General features: G+C 50.5%; 4 protein-coding genes across 4 annotated transcripts; 3 read left to right on the forward strand and 1 right to left on the reverse strand.

Annotated features, from left to right (window-relative positions):
* Positions 1-3,830: 3,830 nt before the first annotated feature.
* On the forward strand, positions 3,831-4,577 carry THITE_51425 (uncharacterized protein; the record flags this gene model as incomplete). Its single annotated transcript, XM_003654545.1, has 2 exons — positions 3,831-3,890; positions 3,942-4,577. The coding sequence occupies 2 exons, from the start codon at positions 3,831-3,833 to the stop codon at positions 4,575-4,577; spliced, it is 696 nt and encodes a 231-aa protein (XP_003654593.1).
* Positions 4,578-7,747: 3,170 nt separating this feature from the next.
* THITE_2117695 (uncharacterized protein) lies at positions 7,748-8,966 on the reverse strand. The gene is made up of 2 exons (XM_003654546.1): positions 8,393-8,966; positions 7,748-8,334 (listed from the first exon to the last, which is right to left on the reverse strand). The coding sequence occupies exons 1-2, from the start codon at positions 8,800-8,802 to the stop codon at positions 8,058-8,060; spliced, it is 687 nt and encodes a 228-aa protein (XP_003654594.1). The 5' UTR covers positions 8,803-8,966; the 3' UTR covers positions 7,748-8,057.
* A 3,343-nt stretch (positions 8,967-12,309) lies between these two features.
* THITE_2130015 (uncharacterized protein) lies at positions 12,310-14,195 on the forward strand (the record flags this gene model as incomplete). The annotated part of the gene is made up of 4 exons (XM_003654547.1): positions 12,310-12,324; positions 12,673-13,475; positions 13,527-13,623; positions 13,659-14,195. The coding sequence occupies 4 exons, from the start codon at positions 12,310-12,312 to the stop codon at positions 14,193-14,195; spliced, it is 1,452 nt and encodes a 483-aa protein (XP_003654595.1).
* A 1,670-nt stretch (positions 14,196-15,865) lies between these two features.
* Positions 15,866-17,220, forward strand: THITE_117490 (uncharacterized protein; the record flags this gene model as incomplete). The annotated part of the gene is made up of 5 exons (XM_003654548.1): positions 15,866-15,883; positions 15,997-16,026; positions 16,252-16,276; positions 16,414-16,425; positions 16,937-17,220. 5 exons carry the CDS (start codon positions 15,866-15,868, stop codon positions 17,218-17,220), a joined length of 369 nt encoding a protein of 122 aa, XP_003654596.1.
* Between the last annotated feature and the right edge of the window lie 768 nt (positions 17,221-17,988).

The raw sequence follows: 17,988 nt of genomic DNA on the forward strand, positions 1-17,988 counted from the left end.
GATTGGGCCACAAATTTGGAAACTGCTGGCATTTCTTGGCACTTGGTCTTGAGGTTGGATATGTGAGACGCAGCATGCTGTGCCTCCGGTGTCAGCCTGAGTCCATGTCACTCTTCCGGAGCCTCGAATTGTTTCTTGAAGTTGAATGGTTCTTCGCTCAGAACGCCCGCGTCTTCTCACTGTTTCACCGCCGCAGTGGGGCAAGCGCTGGCCCGCTGTCAACAGAACGAAGGCAGCTGCCTCTTTGGAAGAGCCAGACACGTGGGAAGTCCCGCTGAGCAGTTTGAGGTGTTTTCTCGAAACTCCCGAGCTCTCCGTCCTTCCCATCTTGTTTAGTGACTTCGTGCACCCAGCCCGATAACACAACGCAGGACGTAATACGGATGATGACAGTGATTTGCCCCGCCGCGCCATCGGTACAGTCTTGGCTTTCTTGGCTCTCTGCCAAGCCGTCCATCCTCGCGCAGATCTTCTCGGCATCGACGATCGCGGCCCGATTTGGCAAGTACCTGTGCTGGCTGCTCGCCGAGCGGCCACACAGGCACTGCCGGGAGTCGAAGCTCAGCCACCCCTTTTGGAGCTTTGTTTCGGGCTTCTTGGGGGGAGAAGTGGCTCTGCCTCGTCACCGAAGTCGCTGGCCTTCTCCCCCTTTCCGTGGCTTGTGTCGACTGCTCCAAAGTGACGAAAGGGGCGGGCTGTGGGAGGCAGACATCCACGGACAGTCCATACGCCCGTTAACCATCGGCAAGGGAAGCTTGGCAGTGTTGCCCAAAGATCCGATCGATTGTTGCAGCAGCCGTTCCAGGTCCTTGCCCATGAGAACATCGTTGCACGGCCACTTGGCACAAACCCCCATGACGACAACCAGGTAGCAAAGCTCACCTCTTCAGACTGTCCCGGTCCTCAAAGTAATCCCAATCTTGAGTTCCCCCGGCACGGACTAAGAATAGCCAAGACTCCCCTGTCTCCCGCCCGCTCGTTTCGACTGCCGCCAAGCGGCATCTCCTGCAGTGGCCACCGGCACTTCCAAGTTCCGGACCTGTAAGCCCTCCAAGCCGTTACATCTGATTGATCGAGTGTTTTGGTTCTCTTACACGGCTCGACGGCCCCTGCGGACTGCAGCAGCGAGACGTGGAGTGTCCGGAAGAGGTACTTTTCGCTGCGCGTGGTCTCGTGGCCCCTGCCCCTTGGTCAGCGCAGGCCGGTGACGCTGACTGGTCATACCGAGTGATTACCATCGGAAGTGGCCAGTCGGGTTGACGATTGCAGGCTTACTGGATGCCGGCGTCGCCGCCACGGACGGAGAGACCTCCTGCTCCCCGCTGGTCAGTGTGCGCAGCCGTGGAGGGACTGGTCAGTGCATGCAACTGCAGTAGCGCGCGGCTTGGTGCTTGCATGATGTGTCCGACGGCTTGGCGGTGCCGGGTCCCGCGGCTCCCGATGGCTTTGCGACGCCTCCGGTGGTCAACGGGGGGTTGTAGCAGCCGGTCCGGGGACTTGTCATAGCCCGCGTCGATGAGAGTCTTCATTCGTCGTTATCAGCCCTGCTGGCAGAAGGTCGGCGCTGACAAGTTTAGGTTGTACAGTGCCAACGAAACAGCTCTTGATGTCGGTTTTCCACCAGTCGACCGCACGAACTCCTCTTCCTGCGTGGCAACGAGTTGGGCAGCGACGGAAAAAAGTAAGCGAACTCGTCACAGCAGTCTCGAGTGTGCCGGAAAGGTGCGAACCCGCCTATCGCTCCGTCTGTGGTGGGTAAGTCCTCGGATCCAGCTCTGCAGGCAGCCTTCGTACAACAATAGCGGCTGCGCGCTCATTCGGCGGTCGGCACAGCGCTGAGGGATAGTCGGCAGTAGTTGAAACGTTCAAGCCCTGGGGGTAGGTGTCTCACTTGCATAGGGCTTCAAGTTTCACCAGCATAGATGAGACACCTTCCACCACGAGTCCAGAGTCGTAAGTTGTCAAATCAGCGGGATCCGAGTCATTGGGGCTCTGAGGTTTAGATGGCGAATGTTCTGCCAGTCCGATAGGCGGCTGCCGCAGATGGTCGCCAGCTTGTTTCAGGGGAAAGAGTAAGAGGGCAGCGGTGGGGAAAAAAAGAAAAAGAAAAAAAGAAAAAAGAAAAAAGGAAAAAAAAAAGTAAAAAAAAAAAAAAGTGAAAAGCGGGAAATAAAGGAAAAATAAAATAAAATAAAATAAAATAAAATAAAATAAAATAAAATAAAATAAAATAAAATAAAATAAAATAAAATAAAATAAAATAAAATAAAATAAAATAAAATAAAATAAAATAAAATAAAATAAAATAAAATAAAATAAAATAAAATAAAATAAAATAAAATAAAATAAAATAAAATAAAATAAAATAAAATAAAATAAAATAAAATAAAATAAAATAAAATAAAATAAAATAAAATAAAAATAAAAATAAAAATAATGAAGAACACAAAAAACGGAAAGAAAAGAATCCTCTTGCCAGCTGGCAAACCTCCGCACAACAGGAGGTGGTACGATGCTAGCTAACGGAACTTCACTACCTATTCCACTTGGGCAAGTTAGCAAGTCCGGGAGGAACAGACTGCCAAACTTGACACCATTGCCCGATTAAGGTCAGAATCCGATGAGACCCGACATGGGATAGATGGCACGAAGAGTGCGAAGAAGGAGACAATGCTCTAACTAACCAAGCCGAGCACATCGTTGACCGGCGCGACCCCAATTCGCCAGATTGCCCGATCTGGTAGGCGATGGCGGGGAAACCGGAGGTGTGGGGCCCTCCGGCTCCGGATGGGCCCACAATGGGAGCCAGACAACTCCGGGCAGCAGGGTATGTCGCTGAGACGCCAGAGTATGAAGCCCTCGGCCTTAATCCCTCCGCAGCTCAACCACCACCCTAAGCGGCATATTGCCGTCCAGCAGAACAGCCCCTCTCCGCCACTCAACCGCTTCTCCCCAACCTTTCCTGGATCCGTCAACAGCACCGGCAAGTTGCCGAGACTCTAACCAGCCTAGGCCCTCCCGTAAATCACTTCGGCGATAGCTAGGCAACTAGCAACTATCCTCAGCAACTTGATGCGCCTCAGCCCTACTCAGCCGCCGGTCGCCTCGGCCTTGGTCTCCGACAGTGGTGCGCCCGTCAGCTTCGCGCCGGCAGGACAGCGCCATTGCGTGAGGCTTAGGAGGGAGATGTGTGCCATGAACGCAGTGGGTACGTTGGACAGACCTATTGGCGCATTGACTGAGCTACTACTTGCTTGCAAATTACCACTCAGGCAGCCATGTTGCAAGACGCATAGATATTATTTCTTTTTTTTTTTTCTCTTCTCTACTTCTCTCTCTTTCTATCTCTCTCCTTTTTTCTTTCTTTTTTTCTTTCTTTTTTCCTTCTTTTTTCTTTTTTTATTCCCTTTTTCTTTCTATTTTTCTTTCTTTTTTATTACTTTTCTCTTTCGTTTTTTCTTTTCTTTTTTTCTTTTTCTCTTTCTTTCTTTTTTTTTCCACACTAAGCGCGTCGCGAATTTTGTGTTCAAACTCTTAACCCACGACCCACGGGAGATGGCCATAGCGAGGAGGGGAAGTGAGGGAGACCGCGTCAGTTAGTGTTTCACAATACCTCTAGTCTTGAACGTGACCGCCAAGTACACGCACTTGTCGTTCTATCTCCAGCTAATTCCTGGAAAACCTGGCCTGCCAAGTGTCAAGGAACATGACGTGGCCGAGAAGAAGTCATTTAACCCTCAACACTTCCAACTCGGCCCTGGATTGGGCTTATTTAAGGTCAAGTTGCCTGGAAGAGCACAAGCAACATTAAAGCAGCCCGAACTCTCACAATGCCGCCCACGCTTATCCTCATCCGCCATGCGCAGGCCCTCCACAACGTTGACAGTAAGGTTCCAAACAGAGCTTACACAGCTGGCATAAGTACTAACTCCCACACAGAGGCCTACCACAGCCTACGGGACCCGGTCCTCACCGATCTCGGCCGCCTGCAAGCCGTCGAGCTGCGAGAGCACCTGAAAGCCGCACTGCCGCCAGACCGCAGAATCGAACTCATCGTCATCAGCCCCATGCGCCGCGCAATTGAGACCTGCCTCATTGCCCTGGATTGGGTGATCAACGAGGGTGTGCCCGTCGTGCCGGACGCGCGATGGCAGGAACTCCACCCGAACCCCTGCGACACCGGCACGCCGCGCGAGCAGCTTGCCGCCGACTATCCGCAGATCGACTTCTCACTGCTTGACCCCGTCTACCCGGACAAGATCTCGCCGGCCGGGGCGCGCTACCGGTGCGAGAAGGGCGCCGTGCTCGCGCGGGCCCAGTCCGCGCTCGCGGACCTGTACTGGCGCACCGAGGATGTGGTCGCGGTGGTCTCGCATTCCGGGTTCATGCGCACGGCGGTGACCGGGCGAAGGTTTGCGAATGCCGACTATCGCGTTTTTGACTTTGAGGAGAGGGACTGGAACCAGGAGGGAGAGCCGTACCGGTTGGTGGAGTGGGAGTGGACGAGGGGGAAAGGGGGAATGGGGAGGAGTAACGAGGAGCCGGTTGAGCTCGGGGAGGGGTTGCCTGAGGAGTGAAGGCGGCATGGAGTGTTGAGATGGGTGGAGGAATTCTGACGCGTTGCGTTCGGTTACCTAGTTGACGGGCCCTGCGTAGAGCACCTACCGGCTTGCTATGAACTATCCATCATACTTCCCTACGATCTAACTACTAACCTAACGTCGAAACAGGATGTCGGACATCGAGCAAGACACCGACATAGGTGGCAGCGGCATTCTGACCCGACAAAGTTTGCGTGAGCAAATTGAGCTTATGTGAGAGCAGGGCATTCCTGCCACGTCGCTCTTTTCGGTCATTACACAAGGTATTCATTCCTCTACCAACCCCATCCTAGTCGTTACAATGATAGCCCATTGCTCACATCAAATGGTCATTGTAGTATATGACGGAGAGAGGTTCAGAATCGCAAAGACAGATGTGTCGGACATTGCAAGAGCCTTCGACAAATACTACAAGGGCCGCCATTATGGGGATGACGAGTCCCCTCCTCTATCGGACCCAGTGTCTGACGACGAGTATGATTCGCAAGCTAGAAAGGCCGCTCCATCTCCCAAGAAGAATGCGCGAAAGCGCAAGCGTGACAATGCCTGTGACACCCGGGGTTGCGGGGCAAGGGCAAACAAGTCGCTCGCCACTTGATGTTTTGAGTTGGCTCCAGGACATTGAGGATAGAGGAGGAGTATAAGACTTGGGAGTTCAGGGACTTGGAAGGCAGCTACCTACGAAACACGGCCCATACTTGACATCAAGTTCTGAGACTACGTCCTACCTTTTCCTCCGAATGTTTGTGAAGGACGTTGGAATAGGCAGCGGTGTCAAACCGCAGAATGTTGCTCGAGAAAATTTCGCTGTCAGCGCGCTTTTAGAGGGATTAGGCCTGCTCCCAGCTCTACGCTTGATTCGCCGGCGGGAATCGCTGCCGTCACTTCATTGAGCATAGCCAACGCGGTCCTGTATTGGCACCGCATCAAGCAGAAGCCTTTGGGCCGTGATTCAAGGGGGTGTGAGCCTGCAGGGGGTGGAGTGGTTGATAATGGCTGCCGGAATCCATACTATACAGTAGTCCTTCGAAACACCCTTGCCTCCCTGTCTGTCCCAGACCTTCATCACTGACGGCCTCCGCAAGCCAAGAAAAGGAGTGCTTTGCTCACTATCTCTTGGGGGGCTGTCTTTCACCTGTTCTCCTCATCAAATCGCACCGATAGAATGGCAAAGTGCGTCGTCTTCTTCGTTGAGACCCGGATTATACCGTAGGCCAGGACCCCGCATTACCTAGACAACAAGGTACAGGCGGAGGCTAATAATGGCACCGCATTGTCTCCACTTGCTCTTCTGCAGAGTGTCAACTCGTCGAAATGGTGTAGCGGGAGCTGTAGTTCCCGCCGATCTGATCAGCTTACAGCAGGTTCGTCGCGAGAGACAGTGCTCCCAAGCGGTTGGCTTGGACAACAACATTGCTGAAAAGGAAGAATATTCCCCCGTGGTACGCGTGGTACCTAACACAGCGATGGGTTGGCCGAAGTGAGGGTTGGGACGGGTCTTCCAGGTTGGGCGCAATTGCGTTCAGCACACAACTCGGTGATGGTCGTTGGTACGACGCAAGTGAAAAACGGTTACAAAGGGGGCCAAGGAAAGGGAAGGCATAACACAAAGCTGGTAAAGGCAAGCACAAGGGAGAAAGACAAAGAGCGATGAGTGGGTGTCTCCCTCAATTCCGTCCCATACCATCATCAACCTGCTGAATGACAAAATGTTTCGGCCCAACTTCCTCTCGTCCAGGCGTATATCACAGCCTCAACTGTGTGTTAGGACCTCTTTGTTGGTGGGTGTTGCTTAGCTGCGACGTTCGGAGGGAACACGCTTCGGCGGTCAGCCGCACACTAGAGTTCCGGTTATCTGAGCACTACTACCAACTATCTTCTGTACAGCCAACTGTCTTTCATAGTTAATACAATGCATCAACCATTTTTGATGAAAGGCCAGTTCTAGTGGAAGAGAGAAACGGTGGTGTGGACACTGGAAGGAGTATAACTGGCAGTACGACAACATTTTCCTCCGCGTGTTGTAGTCTCGCAGTGTTGCCCCCTCGAACTGTGTCAAGACACAAAGGCTACCAACAGAAAACCTGGTGCCCAGGTGACCGTTGAGAATTTACCGTGCCAACTATCGGCGTGCAACCGCTGTGAGATCTCCTGCTCGGCTACACTATAAATGATGGACAGCCCGAAACTGCTCAGTAATCGACGTGCTCTAATCAACCCACCTCAGCCACCTCCACACCAGAATCATACTACACCGCGCATCACTGGCAGTAAGTATGCATGCACCACGTATTCCCCCAGAGCCAAGGCGCATGGGCTAACATCGGACAAGCACAACAACCTATATCTCGTCCCAGTCTTCCTAGAGTTCCTGAGGAACGATAAGGTACTCTCCGATTCGAAACTCCCAGACGAACAGACGGATACCCGTATCCCACAATGGCAACGAAACGGTGGAAATGCGTAGGTAACATCAACCTTGGCATTACTCGGGTGCAATAATGCTCACAACACACTGCATAGTGCAATTGCGGCGAGGGTCTCTGGAACTACAAGCTCGATAAGAGCTGTCCTGAGTGTGAACACAAACGATGTCCGAATTGCGAGACTCGTTCGGAGTAAAGTCAAGAAGAAACAGTAAGCGGCTAGGATTACCCTCCGCCCACGGAGGTTTTGGCGAGCGGCGGACGCCAAGCCGTCCCAACGGGCTTCATACATCATCACTGTGAGAATGGACCCGGCGGTCAAAGCTTGTCAGTCCCGAGGGCATAGGAAGGGGATAGTCAGAGCCGTGGAGGGAAGGAGTAAAGAAGAAAATGTGCGGCGTGGATCGTTTGCTCAACCGTTATCGCTGGCGATGCGTGTTTGGGCTCAAGGCAGGCTCCATCCATACCTAGGTAGTTATATAATCTAGGTGCTTTATTTGGGAAGCTCTGGCTGGACAGCCATGGCCAACCTAATTATGCCAGGCATCTCGGCTGCAGTGAATGAAGCCGCTCCTCAGCGACCTACTAACGGATTGAAACATGCCGAGTCAATATAGGCAGGAGATTATGAGGGCCCTGTGGGAGACAACTTCGGCACCCTAGCATCCGATCAGCTGAGCGGCATGACAGACAACGCTGGAACAACTTCTCTTCTCGAGGCACCACACTGTGTGGTTGCGTCTCACGACAACTCATGATTAATGCTGAGGTTTGTGAATTAAACCGAACAGATAGTGGTTATAGCGTAGACTCGTTATGATGAAGCCGCTTGTACGAACGGAGGGCCCCAAGTATCTGCACAGCTGCCTTTTTTCGGGGGTCATGAAGACACTACATTGTTCCCTTGACCACAACCTGGGCCAACGCCAAAGATCCATTTCATGTCCCAAACAGCCATACTAATAGCTAGCCACGCACCAATTCAAGCCAAACCTCCGCCTCAGCACCGTGACACCACCACATCCCCTCCTCAGCGCTGACCGTCGTGCACCTCGCGCTCCTCCGTCAGCGGGTGCTCCTTCTTCTCGGCCGCGTAGCCTTGGCCGCTGTATGCCTGCGTCTCGGCCGCGGCGTGCTGGTCGTAGTAGTCCGTCCGGGGGTAGTTGTGGGCGTACGGCTGCGGGTGGAGCTGCTTGGGGACGAGGTTGCGCGTCTCCGGGTCGCTCGTGCGCTGGTAGCCGAGGGCGCCCGTGCGGTACTGGTGGTAGACGACGCCCGCGTAGATGAGCAAGCCGAGGAAGGAGAGGCTTGGGACGGTCAGTAAGGGACGGAGGGACGGCGAGAAGATGGGGAGGTCGGACTGACAGGACGACGACACCGATGGCGATGGATATAGCCCCGTTACGGGGCCCGACGAAGCTGAGTATTATGTACGCCACGAAGAACGTGGACTGGATCACATTGACCCAGAGAAAAAACGGCGGCGACAGCGTGCGGCGCGCCCGTTTGACGATACAAACGACATCGCCTAATAAAGAGAAGGAAACAAGCGCAATGATGACGGACGAGACGATATAAACCGCTTTGTAGTCGAGGTGGGTATTGTACTGAACTTCGAGTTTGTGGATATCGTCTTTGAAGGCGTGGAGCCCGACAATGACGAAGAGGTACAGGCCGATTAGGAGGATCATGAGGAGAATGCGGACGATCCAGAAGGGGATGAGCACTCGCTTGAGGAACGGGGACGCCTCCCCGACGACATAAGGGGCCGACATGGTGGCGGCGGGTGCTGGAGTCCTGGTTGAGCTGAGTTTGGTGGTGAGGAGCAGTCTCCAAGATTCCACAAGAGACGCGGGACTCGACTTTTGAATGGTCCCGGGGGTTCACTTTCGTTGGGCTGTCAACACCGCGTCTTCGGGTCTCAGCCCCAACATGGGCAGGGGGCACTTGCAGCTTGTTGCTAACGTTAGTAAGGTAGTTGCTTGTTGGCAACCGAGCGAGCATTGATTCGATGAGTGGGATCTGCCAAGAAAGCGGCTGGGGGCGTTGGCCGGTGGCGGAGGACGCCAACGGCCACAATCGCGGTTGGCATCTGAGGTCAGCTAGCGCGGCAGGGCCGCCTGGCTGCCATATTTCGCTAGTTGGTTAACTTGTTGCCTGTTGTTAGCACGCTGACAGCCTCCACTGCCACCGCAGACAGCCATGTCCTGGGGGCCAAAATATGGAGACCGGCCAAGACGCTCGTGGTGTCAGCTTGTCGTTGCTGTCCCTGTGGTACACAGTATTTCAACCTCGCCGAGTGTACCCGTTTTACGTGTACTTACCTTAGGTTATCCGGTGTCGGTGGAGTGTCCTCTCCAACGACCTTCTGCCGTATCAGTAGCGGCATGCTAGCCAACGGAGGAAGAACCCTCGAGGGAGACTCGACGCACTGGCTCTGCTTGCATGTCGGCATGTTTATGCACTGTGGCTCCGGCAGATCGGCCCCCACATGCGCAGGGTGCCTGGAAGGTGGCGCGCCAACCGGCCACCAAATTCTTCCGTACACTGCACACTTCGGATAACGTTACTGCGTAAATTTTCACCGGGATGCCGAAGCGGCCGCTAATGTGGGTCGTACCCCGGACCGACCCCAGTTTTGGACCGGGAGGCAGTCCGGCTCCGAGACTTGCCTCATGGGGTCCGGGCTGGCAGGCTGTGTCCAATGCGGCACAGTCCAAGGAAGGAGGAGAGTGCAAACTGTTTTGATTGTTTGGAGTATTCTTAAGGTAAGTAGTTACACAGTAAGCTTCGACAGCAGGATCAACTCCGTCTTAGACCTCGATGAATCGCCAAGCACCCTTGGAAGATGTCTCTGTTGCATTTGGCAGGCAATCGCAACTCCTTTCTAAATCCAGGGGAAAGCTAGAAGGGGTTGGAAGCAACAACGTACACTTCTAGCCATGAAATGCTGCGTCATAGCATTGCGGCCCGGCGAGGCACACGGCTGAGTGTATGCAAGGCCTGCGTGGAATGATGTCCCTATCTACGTAGAGGCATATAAAACACGGCGGCGACAGCGTGCGGCGTGCCCGCTTGATAATCGATGCTATTTCCAGTACGACACAGAAGAGAATCTAAAAATTTCTTGTCGTTGCAGACGTGTAGGTTGGCCCCAGAGTCGATGATCCACCAGTCGCGGTGCAGAGATCCCTTGTTGGCCGTGAGGGCGATGGCCGGGTCTTGCTCCATTGGAGTGGGGGCTACCCTTGCTGAGCTCCTGATAATGCTCCCCCAACATCAGTGTCTAGGGCAATGCTCCCCCCGATATCAGGTTCAGGGTTGAGAAGCGATTCTGTATGGATGTGCTGAGTATGAACAAGTCGATTATGAACTTCGTCGAGGTCAAATTGAACAATGGCGGCGAAGTGAGCGCTCTTCTTTTTGGGAGGTGTCTTGTTGTCGTCCTTCTTGTCGGATTTTCCTCCCTTGGCGGCGGCTTCTCTAGCCTCCTCCTCCTTTACGGCCTTCGGCTTCTTTTCTGGATGGGCTAGCCAGCATCGATCGGTATTGTGCGGGTCCGGATTGGGGTAGCCTAGCGTATCGCACTTCTTTGGGGTCTTGTCGTTCTTCTCCCCGTTCTTATTTTGGAGGGACCTTTGGCCTGCTTCGCCTTGCGTGCTTGGATGATGTTGGCCTCGGTAGCGAGCATCGATCGATCAGAAGATGATGTGGTCGGCTTCCGTCGGTTCGCGGGTGAGGATCTTTTGCAGGGCAGGGTCGGCTCCTGATTGCTTAGGTATTATTACGAAACCAAGTGTGTGTCGATTGGGGTTCACTTTCGCCTGGCGCTTGCAAACGACAACTGGCCAGCGGTGCCACGCGCATTAGGATCCTGACCTTGTGTTTCTCCGCGGCAACGGCCTTCTTCCTTCCACTTCTGCAACACCACACATTCCACCGCCAGGATTCACACTCCTCATCTCTTGCATCATGCATCTTGACGTCTGCATCCCACACGTTGCAACTTGTACCCCACAAACGCAGTGTGCGGCGGCATACTGCCAGACGACTGAGAAATAACATCGCGGATTTTCACTATAACCTCTATGGCAGTCGGGTTCCCGGTCAATTTGCGCAATCCGCTCGCCTGGAACTAAACCACTACCAAGGTATATACCCGTCGATTCGCTGTTGATTCCTGTGGCTCCAGCAATCGCAGCGCAATTGCAAAGAAGATGCAACTACGCACCACAGACAGCGCAGCGAAGAATACTCGCCGGACATCGCTCGACAAATTCTTTGCGTGTCGATTAACAAACGCTGTGCGATCAGAATCGACATGAAACCGAAAGAATACAATATCGCACCAGCTCTCGATGCTAATCATCGCCCGACGGCACTACCGGTATGGACTGGTTGCGGGGGGGCTGTCTGGTTTTCCTGGCACCCCCCCGCGGTCAGTAGGGGTTAGCCTCTGACCACCAGGAGAGCGTCCTGGACAGTTGTAGACAGTAATAGGTACCTTAGCGCGCCATGGGATGGTGCTAAAATGGTCATGACTCCCGTTTTCCAGGTCTCAGAGTGTCCTACAGACCGAAATTTTTCACCTTCATGACAAATGTGTGATGGTCACTCCTTCTTAAACTACCTTAACCACCAAGTTAAGATATTTCTCCTAGAAAATAATCCCTTGAATAGAAGATACTCTTAAGATATCCTTCTTCATTAGAGGGCATTTCTTTAGCTGTATTTTTCTTTGAGAGGGAAGGAGATTTATCTAGGTGACTTTCATGGCAATGGCTTCAAAAGATAAAGACCACTTTCCGGTTATATACTCGAGTCTATGCTCTAAAAGGGATGTGAGATTGTTTTGCCGCCACCCTATGGCGCGCCATGGTAGGTATTCTCCAAAAGCTGCCAAGGGAATCACTAGCACAAGCAGGCTCACCAGTTCGACAAGGCGACTCACTGCTTTGCTACCAGGGTTGGTCCTTCCCTCCTGTTCATATTCTTCAACTTTCCGCCCAGTTCCATCTTTTAACTACGAGTTCGTTTTCTCACATCTCAATTTTACCAGATTCCACACACCGAATTCTTCAAAACAGGTACTCACCCAACCGAAAAATTCTTCCTTCATCAACCTTCCTCACGCACCGAAAAATTATTCCCTCTCCAACAACCTCCATCGCCACTGGGATTCTTCCACTTTCAAAACACCTTCCTCGCACATCGAGATCTTTTCTGCCAACCTCAATCTCTGTACAATCGCATCCTCCGCTTCCCATTGCGCTTCCTCCACGATGGTCGACTGCAAGGTATGTTAATTCCCTTATACAATTGCTTTTCGCTTCCCACCGCGCCCGTTAAGTTCTGCCGTCGCCGCCGTTAAGTTCTGCCGTCGCCGCGGCCCGCGGGTGGTGAGCTTGACCGATTTCTTTCCCACGACATTGTTTTTTCCACGTCGCGTTCCCCATCAAACAAGAGATATTACTCACTACAATCGCTCTCTTTCTGACCCATTGACCGCGCTGCTACGGTTGGGGAATCTGACTGATTTTATTGCGCTTGAGATCGCTTCTTTGGCCCGTGTCAAGTTGGTGAGGAAGACGTAAGATTGCGCTGAAGAGAATGCCCGACTGGTCATCGCTGACTGTACTATACAGAGGGGGACAATGGCACTCTATGTCCCATCCGAAGTGCGACTCGCCCATTCATCCAAGCGTTTCGGATGCTACCTCACCGTCGACAGCTACTCGTACAATCTTGGCCTCGACACCGACACTGCGTCGAACCTCCGCATCCCGACCAACGGCATCGGCTTCAGCGTGATCACGACCGCGTACCCGCTGCAGTACGGAATGATCATTGTCGCCATGTTTGCGCCACTATACGAGAATCGCGGTCACGAAGCCATCGGCACAATCACGGTCAAGTTCTGCTCCGTCGAGTCATGCGACGTGGAAGTATTCAACGGCCCCGGCGTCGTTGGCCAGCTGAAGTCCATTTGTGGCTCAATCGAAGAAGCCAGCGCCTTGCCCGAACGTATCGTCAAGTTCACGGCGGCATGCGAGCACATCACGGTCAACATTCACAACACGGTGTCCGAGCATTTTCGCCTCATGCGTCCCGACATCACTGAAGAGCTGGCCCGGCTCAAGCAGGCGACGGCGTCGCCCAACAAGACAATCTCCTTGATCTACCCTGCAGGCCCCAGCGACATCGAATACGTCAAGACACTTTACCAGTGTGTCCAAGAAGCATTGCCGAGGAACAGAAACAAGACCGACCGCAAGTATATTTTTGGCAGGATCTTCGCCAAGTCCCCCAATGTCCAGCAGTTGCATCTGCAGAATGCTCCTCTCATGGACTCTGCGATTTACCGCACGGGCCTGCGGGAGCCACTCGGTGTCATGCACACGTTCGACACCCCCGCGGAGTTCATGGTGACGCATATTCTCGGCGGACTGTGCGACTTCTACCAGGAAATCCGCCACGCGGATTAACTCAAGGGACTGAGTTATCCCGCTCGCGCCATGGAGTTGCCACATTACAACGGCTCGTTCCTCCTGCTTGTCAAGAATTCTGTTGGAGACGGCGTCACTTGCCGCGCGAGGGTGAGCGTTGCATGGTCACTCTGGTGGGCGTCAAGAGAAAGGTGCCTTCGACTGCAGCTCCCCGGATTGAGGCAACCCCTGGCACTGACGGTGACATGTCCACCGGGCCCTTGCCGTGTGCTGAGCGAGTCTCCGAGGTGATTAAGGAGCTTTACAACCAGTCACTCCGCGCGCGGTGGAAGGAAGATCCAAATGATTATCTGCGAAAGGCGGCCGGGAAATTATTCAGACCAGGAACGTTGACAGATGCAATGGTCAGCGAACTGCAGTGCGGCCAAAACGAGCTTCCAGTTGTCCTCGAGCGCAGGATCAAGGACTTGGTGTCGGTTTGGGCCGACGCAGGCTTCATCGACATTGGGACAGCGACGACGTCGGGACCGGAGACACCCTCGCAGTCCACGCACTTCCCTCCATGTGACCGCTGGAGAGCCGAACGGATTTCCACTCCCATGGAGGGGCTGCCTTGGGGCTACTCCGTCTTCTTTGTCACGAAACCTCTGGTTCTAGCAAACGAGGCGTTGGCCAACGGCACCCGTCCAGTCATTGACGTTGAGTTCCCAATCCTGACATAGGCAGACACCAAGTCAAATGACAAAGCGTACGTCAAAACGCGAGTGAGTGAACACTTTGACAACCCGAAAACAGAGCTCGAAGTACAATTCTACACCGTTGTGAACAGCAAGCCGCTAAGGGCCGCTGTTAGTGCAATAAACGACCTTCATCACCCGCCCTCCGCATCATGTGAGTTCTCTATCACTGAATGGGGCGTGGAGATATTCAAGTGGCTCCTACAGCGCTCCAAGTCCTTCACTGTCTATAAACGTGACACTTGTTTGCAACTGACTACTACCCAAATAAACAAGCTGGCCCCGCTACAACCCGATTTTGAAAATCGCTCCTCACTCTATACAATAAAGAATTTTCAGCTACAGCTCGCTACTATTCCCTATTCTATTTCCTAAACTATATCTCGATATTTAATTGTATTCGATTAAACTAAGTTGTCGGTCGTGCTACTAATTCTAATTAGCTCTATTCCTTGAATCCTACCTTAGTAGGTTTTTTCTATAGTCGCTCAAGTTTTTTAAATAATTTAGCTGACCCTAGGTAGTAGAAACTATAGCGCCTTTGCCGCTTTCCAACTTTACCTAGAAAGACCAATTGCTATCCGAGCCGCCTAAGGTGGTTAAGGACTATTAAGACGATCTAATATAGACTGCTTAGGTTGTAAATAAGCTCTAGGTCTATATATTCAACGAGGTTTATTTAATTGTTAAAGACAATTAGGTAAGATATCTAAGTTTTAGTTTTAAAAGTTTTTACTCTGTTAACTAGGGTTGTAGAAGCTTTACTAGCTTTAGATCTCTAAGCAAATCTAGAAGGACGAGGTAAAGATAGATACCCCTTAGAAACTTACTAACTAAATGCAATGTATAGCTATTACCTACTATCTGTTTCTTAGGTATACTAATAGCCTTAATACCTATAAGAATTGCACTTTACCTAACAATATAGGGCTAGGAATTATATACGTCTAGCTAGGCATTGGTTATTTAAAAGGGTTATATACTAACTGTTACTACTCTAGAAATACAACTACTTATATATATGTCGCGCATAGTATATAGGGTGCCCCTAGCCTTTATAGGGCGGGCAAGGATGTCCTTTTGCCCGTTGTGACAGTTATAAGCCCGGTTCGCGCAATGGTCTTGCATCTCGCTGGCCGTTCCCTGCGCATAGCAGCTACAACACGCAAAGGTCTATAGTTCGAACCACAGTCCAACCGGCTCGTTTTAGACTGTCGACGCCCTAGCGTGCAACGCTGATAGGGACCTTGAGCTAGTTGCAAGAAGTTGAGGAGAGCAGCGAAGTAGGGCTATGTAGGATGCAGAGGCATATATATTAAGAGAGGTGCTCCTCTTATACTAGGTAGGAGGAGCGCTGAGGTCTATATACATATATGGGCAGAGCTGATATATGCCCCCTAAGCATAGGGAGCCTAGCAAATAGAGTCACGTATACACTAGCATACAACACACCCCCTAGACAGACTCTTAGGAGGCTGTCTATAGAATATATATACTAGGTACTGACTCTAGAGCTCGCACTACTAGGCGCATTAAACTATAGCCTCTAGTATTGATCTTACTATTGTATATAGCCGCCGCTATTATACAAGTTGTCCGTACGCTATTATATAAGCGTTATAGCGTATACGTTGGCGAATTGTGTACTATACTAAATGCGGTTAGACCTAGGAGTACGAATGTTGATATTTAGGAGCGCTATCATTGGTATTGTTATAAACGCCATTGATTGTATTGTATATAGTTCCTAATTGTATAGCGCATTCTATTCCTATCCTCTATTTAGACGCGTATCTTAAATTGTACTACCTCGATTGTAGGTATAGGTTATATAATTAAGTATTACGATCATTTGTATATATACCATTATAGCTATTGTTGCCCAACGTCTTGAATATATATCTACCATTGCTACTTATTGTTATATTCGCACTATATAGACAATATTATAATACTATAGGCTAGTCGATAGCTATACTTCTAGAAGTATTTAATTATAGTAAATGCCCCTTAAACCAACTCCTAAACTCTTCCTCTATAGATTACGAGCAATAGTAGTAGCATTAGTAATAATAACAATATTAACAACAACAACTATACTGTCCTCTACTTACTTCGCTACTCTCAAAAAGGCCTACGCCGCCAAAGTAGCTAAGAATAAGCCTCCCTTACTCCTAGCTACCCCTACTAAGGCTAGCGCTAGTACTAGTAAGAAGTGAGTACACTACAATCTACCCAACTAGCGTAGTACATATATCTACGTCTCTGACACTTATAGCAGGACCCTCGCTATATCGAAGACCCTCTCCAAGCGTATAGCGCCCCCCTCCTCCTCCTTCTCCTCTTTAGAGGATAAGGAGGAGGAGGGCGCCCTAAGAGAGTAGCCCTACCTAGGTTGCTTAAAGTCCGCTATATACGGCAAAAGCTCTAGGGAGTACTAGGAGGCCCTTAGCAAAGTGGCCTAGTATATACGCTATATATATAGTAAGAAGTACTGCTCTATATAAGTCTGTTAGTATAGTTGTAAAGCGTATAGTACTAATAAATTAGCTTTATAAATATACTCTCTACCGCTAAGCACTTCCTAGCCCTAATATAGGGGCGCTAGGAGCCTAAGCCCAATCTTATAAATATAAATAAAAAGACAAAGGAAAAGAGCTAGTCTAACTATATATAGTAGGACTAGAAAACGCTATACACTACCCTATATACCCTCCTTGCTATAGAGGGCGAGGACGCTAATACTGAGGATAATAACGACGATAATAACGAGTATACGCCTACGCTTGCCAAGGGCAAGGGCAAAGGCAAGGCAAAGTTGGCTACGTCTACTAAGAAGTCTAAGAAGGCTAAGAAGGCTAAGAAGGAGGAGAGCGAGGAGGAGGACAAGGATAAGGACAAGAGCAAGGAGGAGGCTACTCTAGGCTTTAACCTAGAGGCGCTAACGCGTAGTATAGTAGCGGCGATACTAGCCGCTATAACTCCTAAGAAGAAGAAGGGTAGCAAATAGTTCTATATTGTTGTTTGTTGTTTTATAGGTATAAGCACCCCCTAGTCTATTTTACACTAGTGTACACTCCTATATTTAGTTTGTTTTTACTTAAGCCTTATATTCCTGTCCCTCTAATCGTCTCCCTAAACTATATAACGTATATCCTATAAGTTAAGAAGCTTTCTAAAGTGCTTAAACTTCTAGCGAGTTAACACCTTTATAAGCCTATTTATAGGCATCTTAGCAGTTAGTAAGTATATAACCTTGAAAGATCCCTTCGTATATTTCTAACGTAGCTATATATTGTAGATGTCAATATAATATAGGCAAGTGCTAATACGTTCGTTTTCTCCTACTATAAGTCGGATAGTCTATATATTGTTATAGAATATAGTCTAAGGTATACTTAGCTTAAGTTGTAGGTCGCTAAGGAAACGCTTAAACGCCATTGTCTCCTACGCTATAGTAGATAGAGCAAGAAGCTCTGCTTCTATAGACGAGGTAGTAACTATATCCTAACGTATAGCCTTCCAATGAATAAGCCTACCGAATAGAGAGATAAAATAGCCTTATAACGACCTACGTATATTAGAATCATCTATATACAACGTATCCCCTATAATAAGCAAGATTTGTATAGGAGTAGTATCCTATAGTATACCTCTAAACTAAATAGTAAAGAAGCGTATACTAAATAGGTAGGAGATTATATATTTTATAGCATCAATGTATATCCCTAAGGGGTTCGTTAGAAAGTACAAGAGCAACGATACTAGAAATACGACC

This window comes from Thermothielavioides terrestris, chromosome 3 (assembly GCF_000226115.1).
Source record: "Thermothielavioides terrestris NRRL 8126 chromosome 3, complete sequence".
NCBI lineage: Eukaryota > Fungi > Ascomycota > Sordariomycetes > Sordariales > Chaetomiaceae > Thermothielavioides > Thermothielavioides terrestris.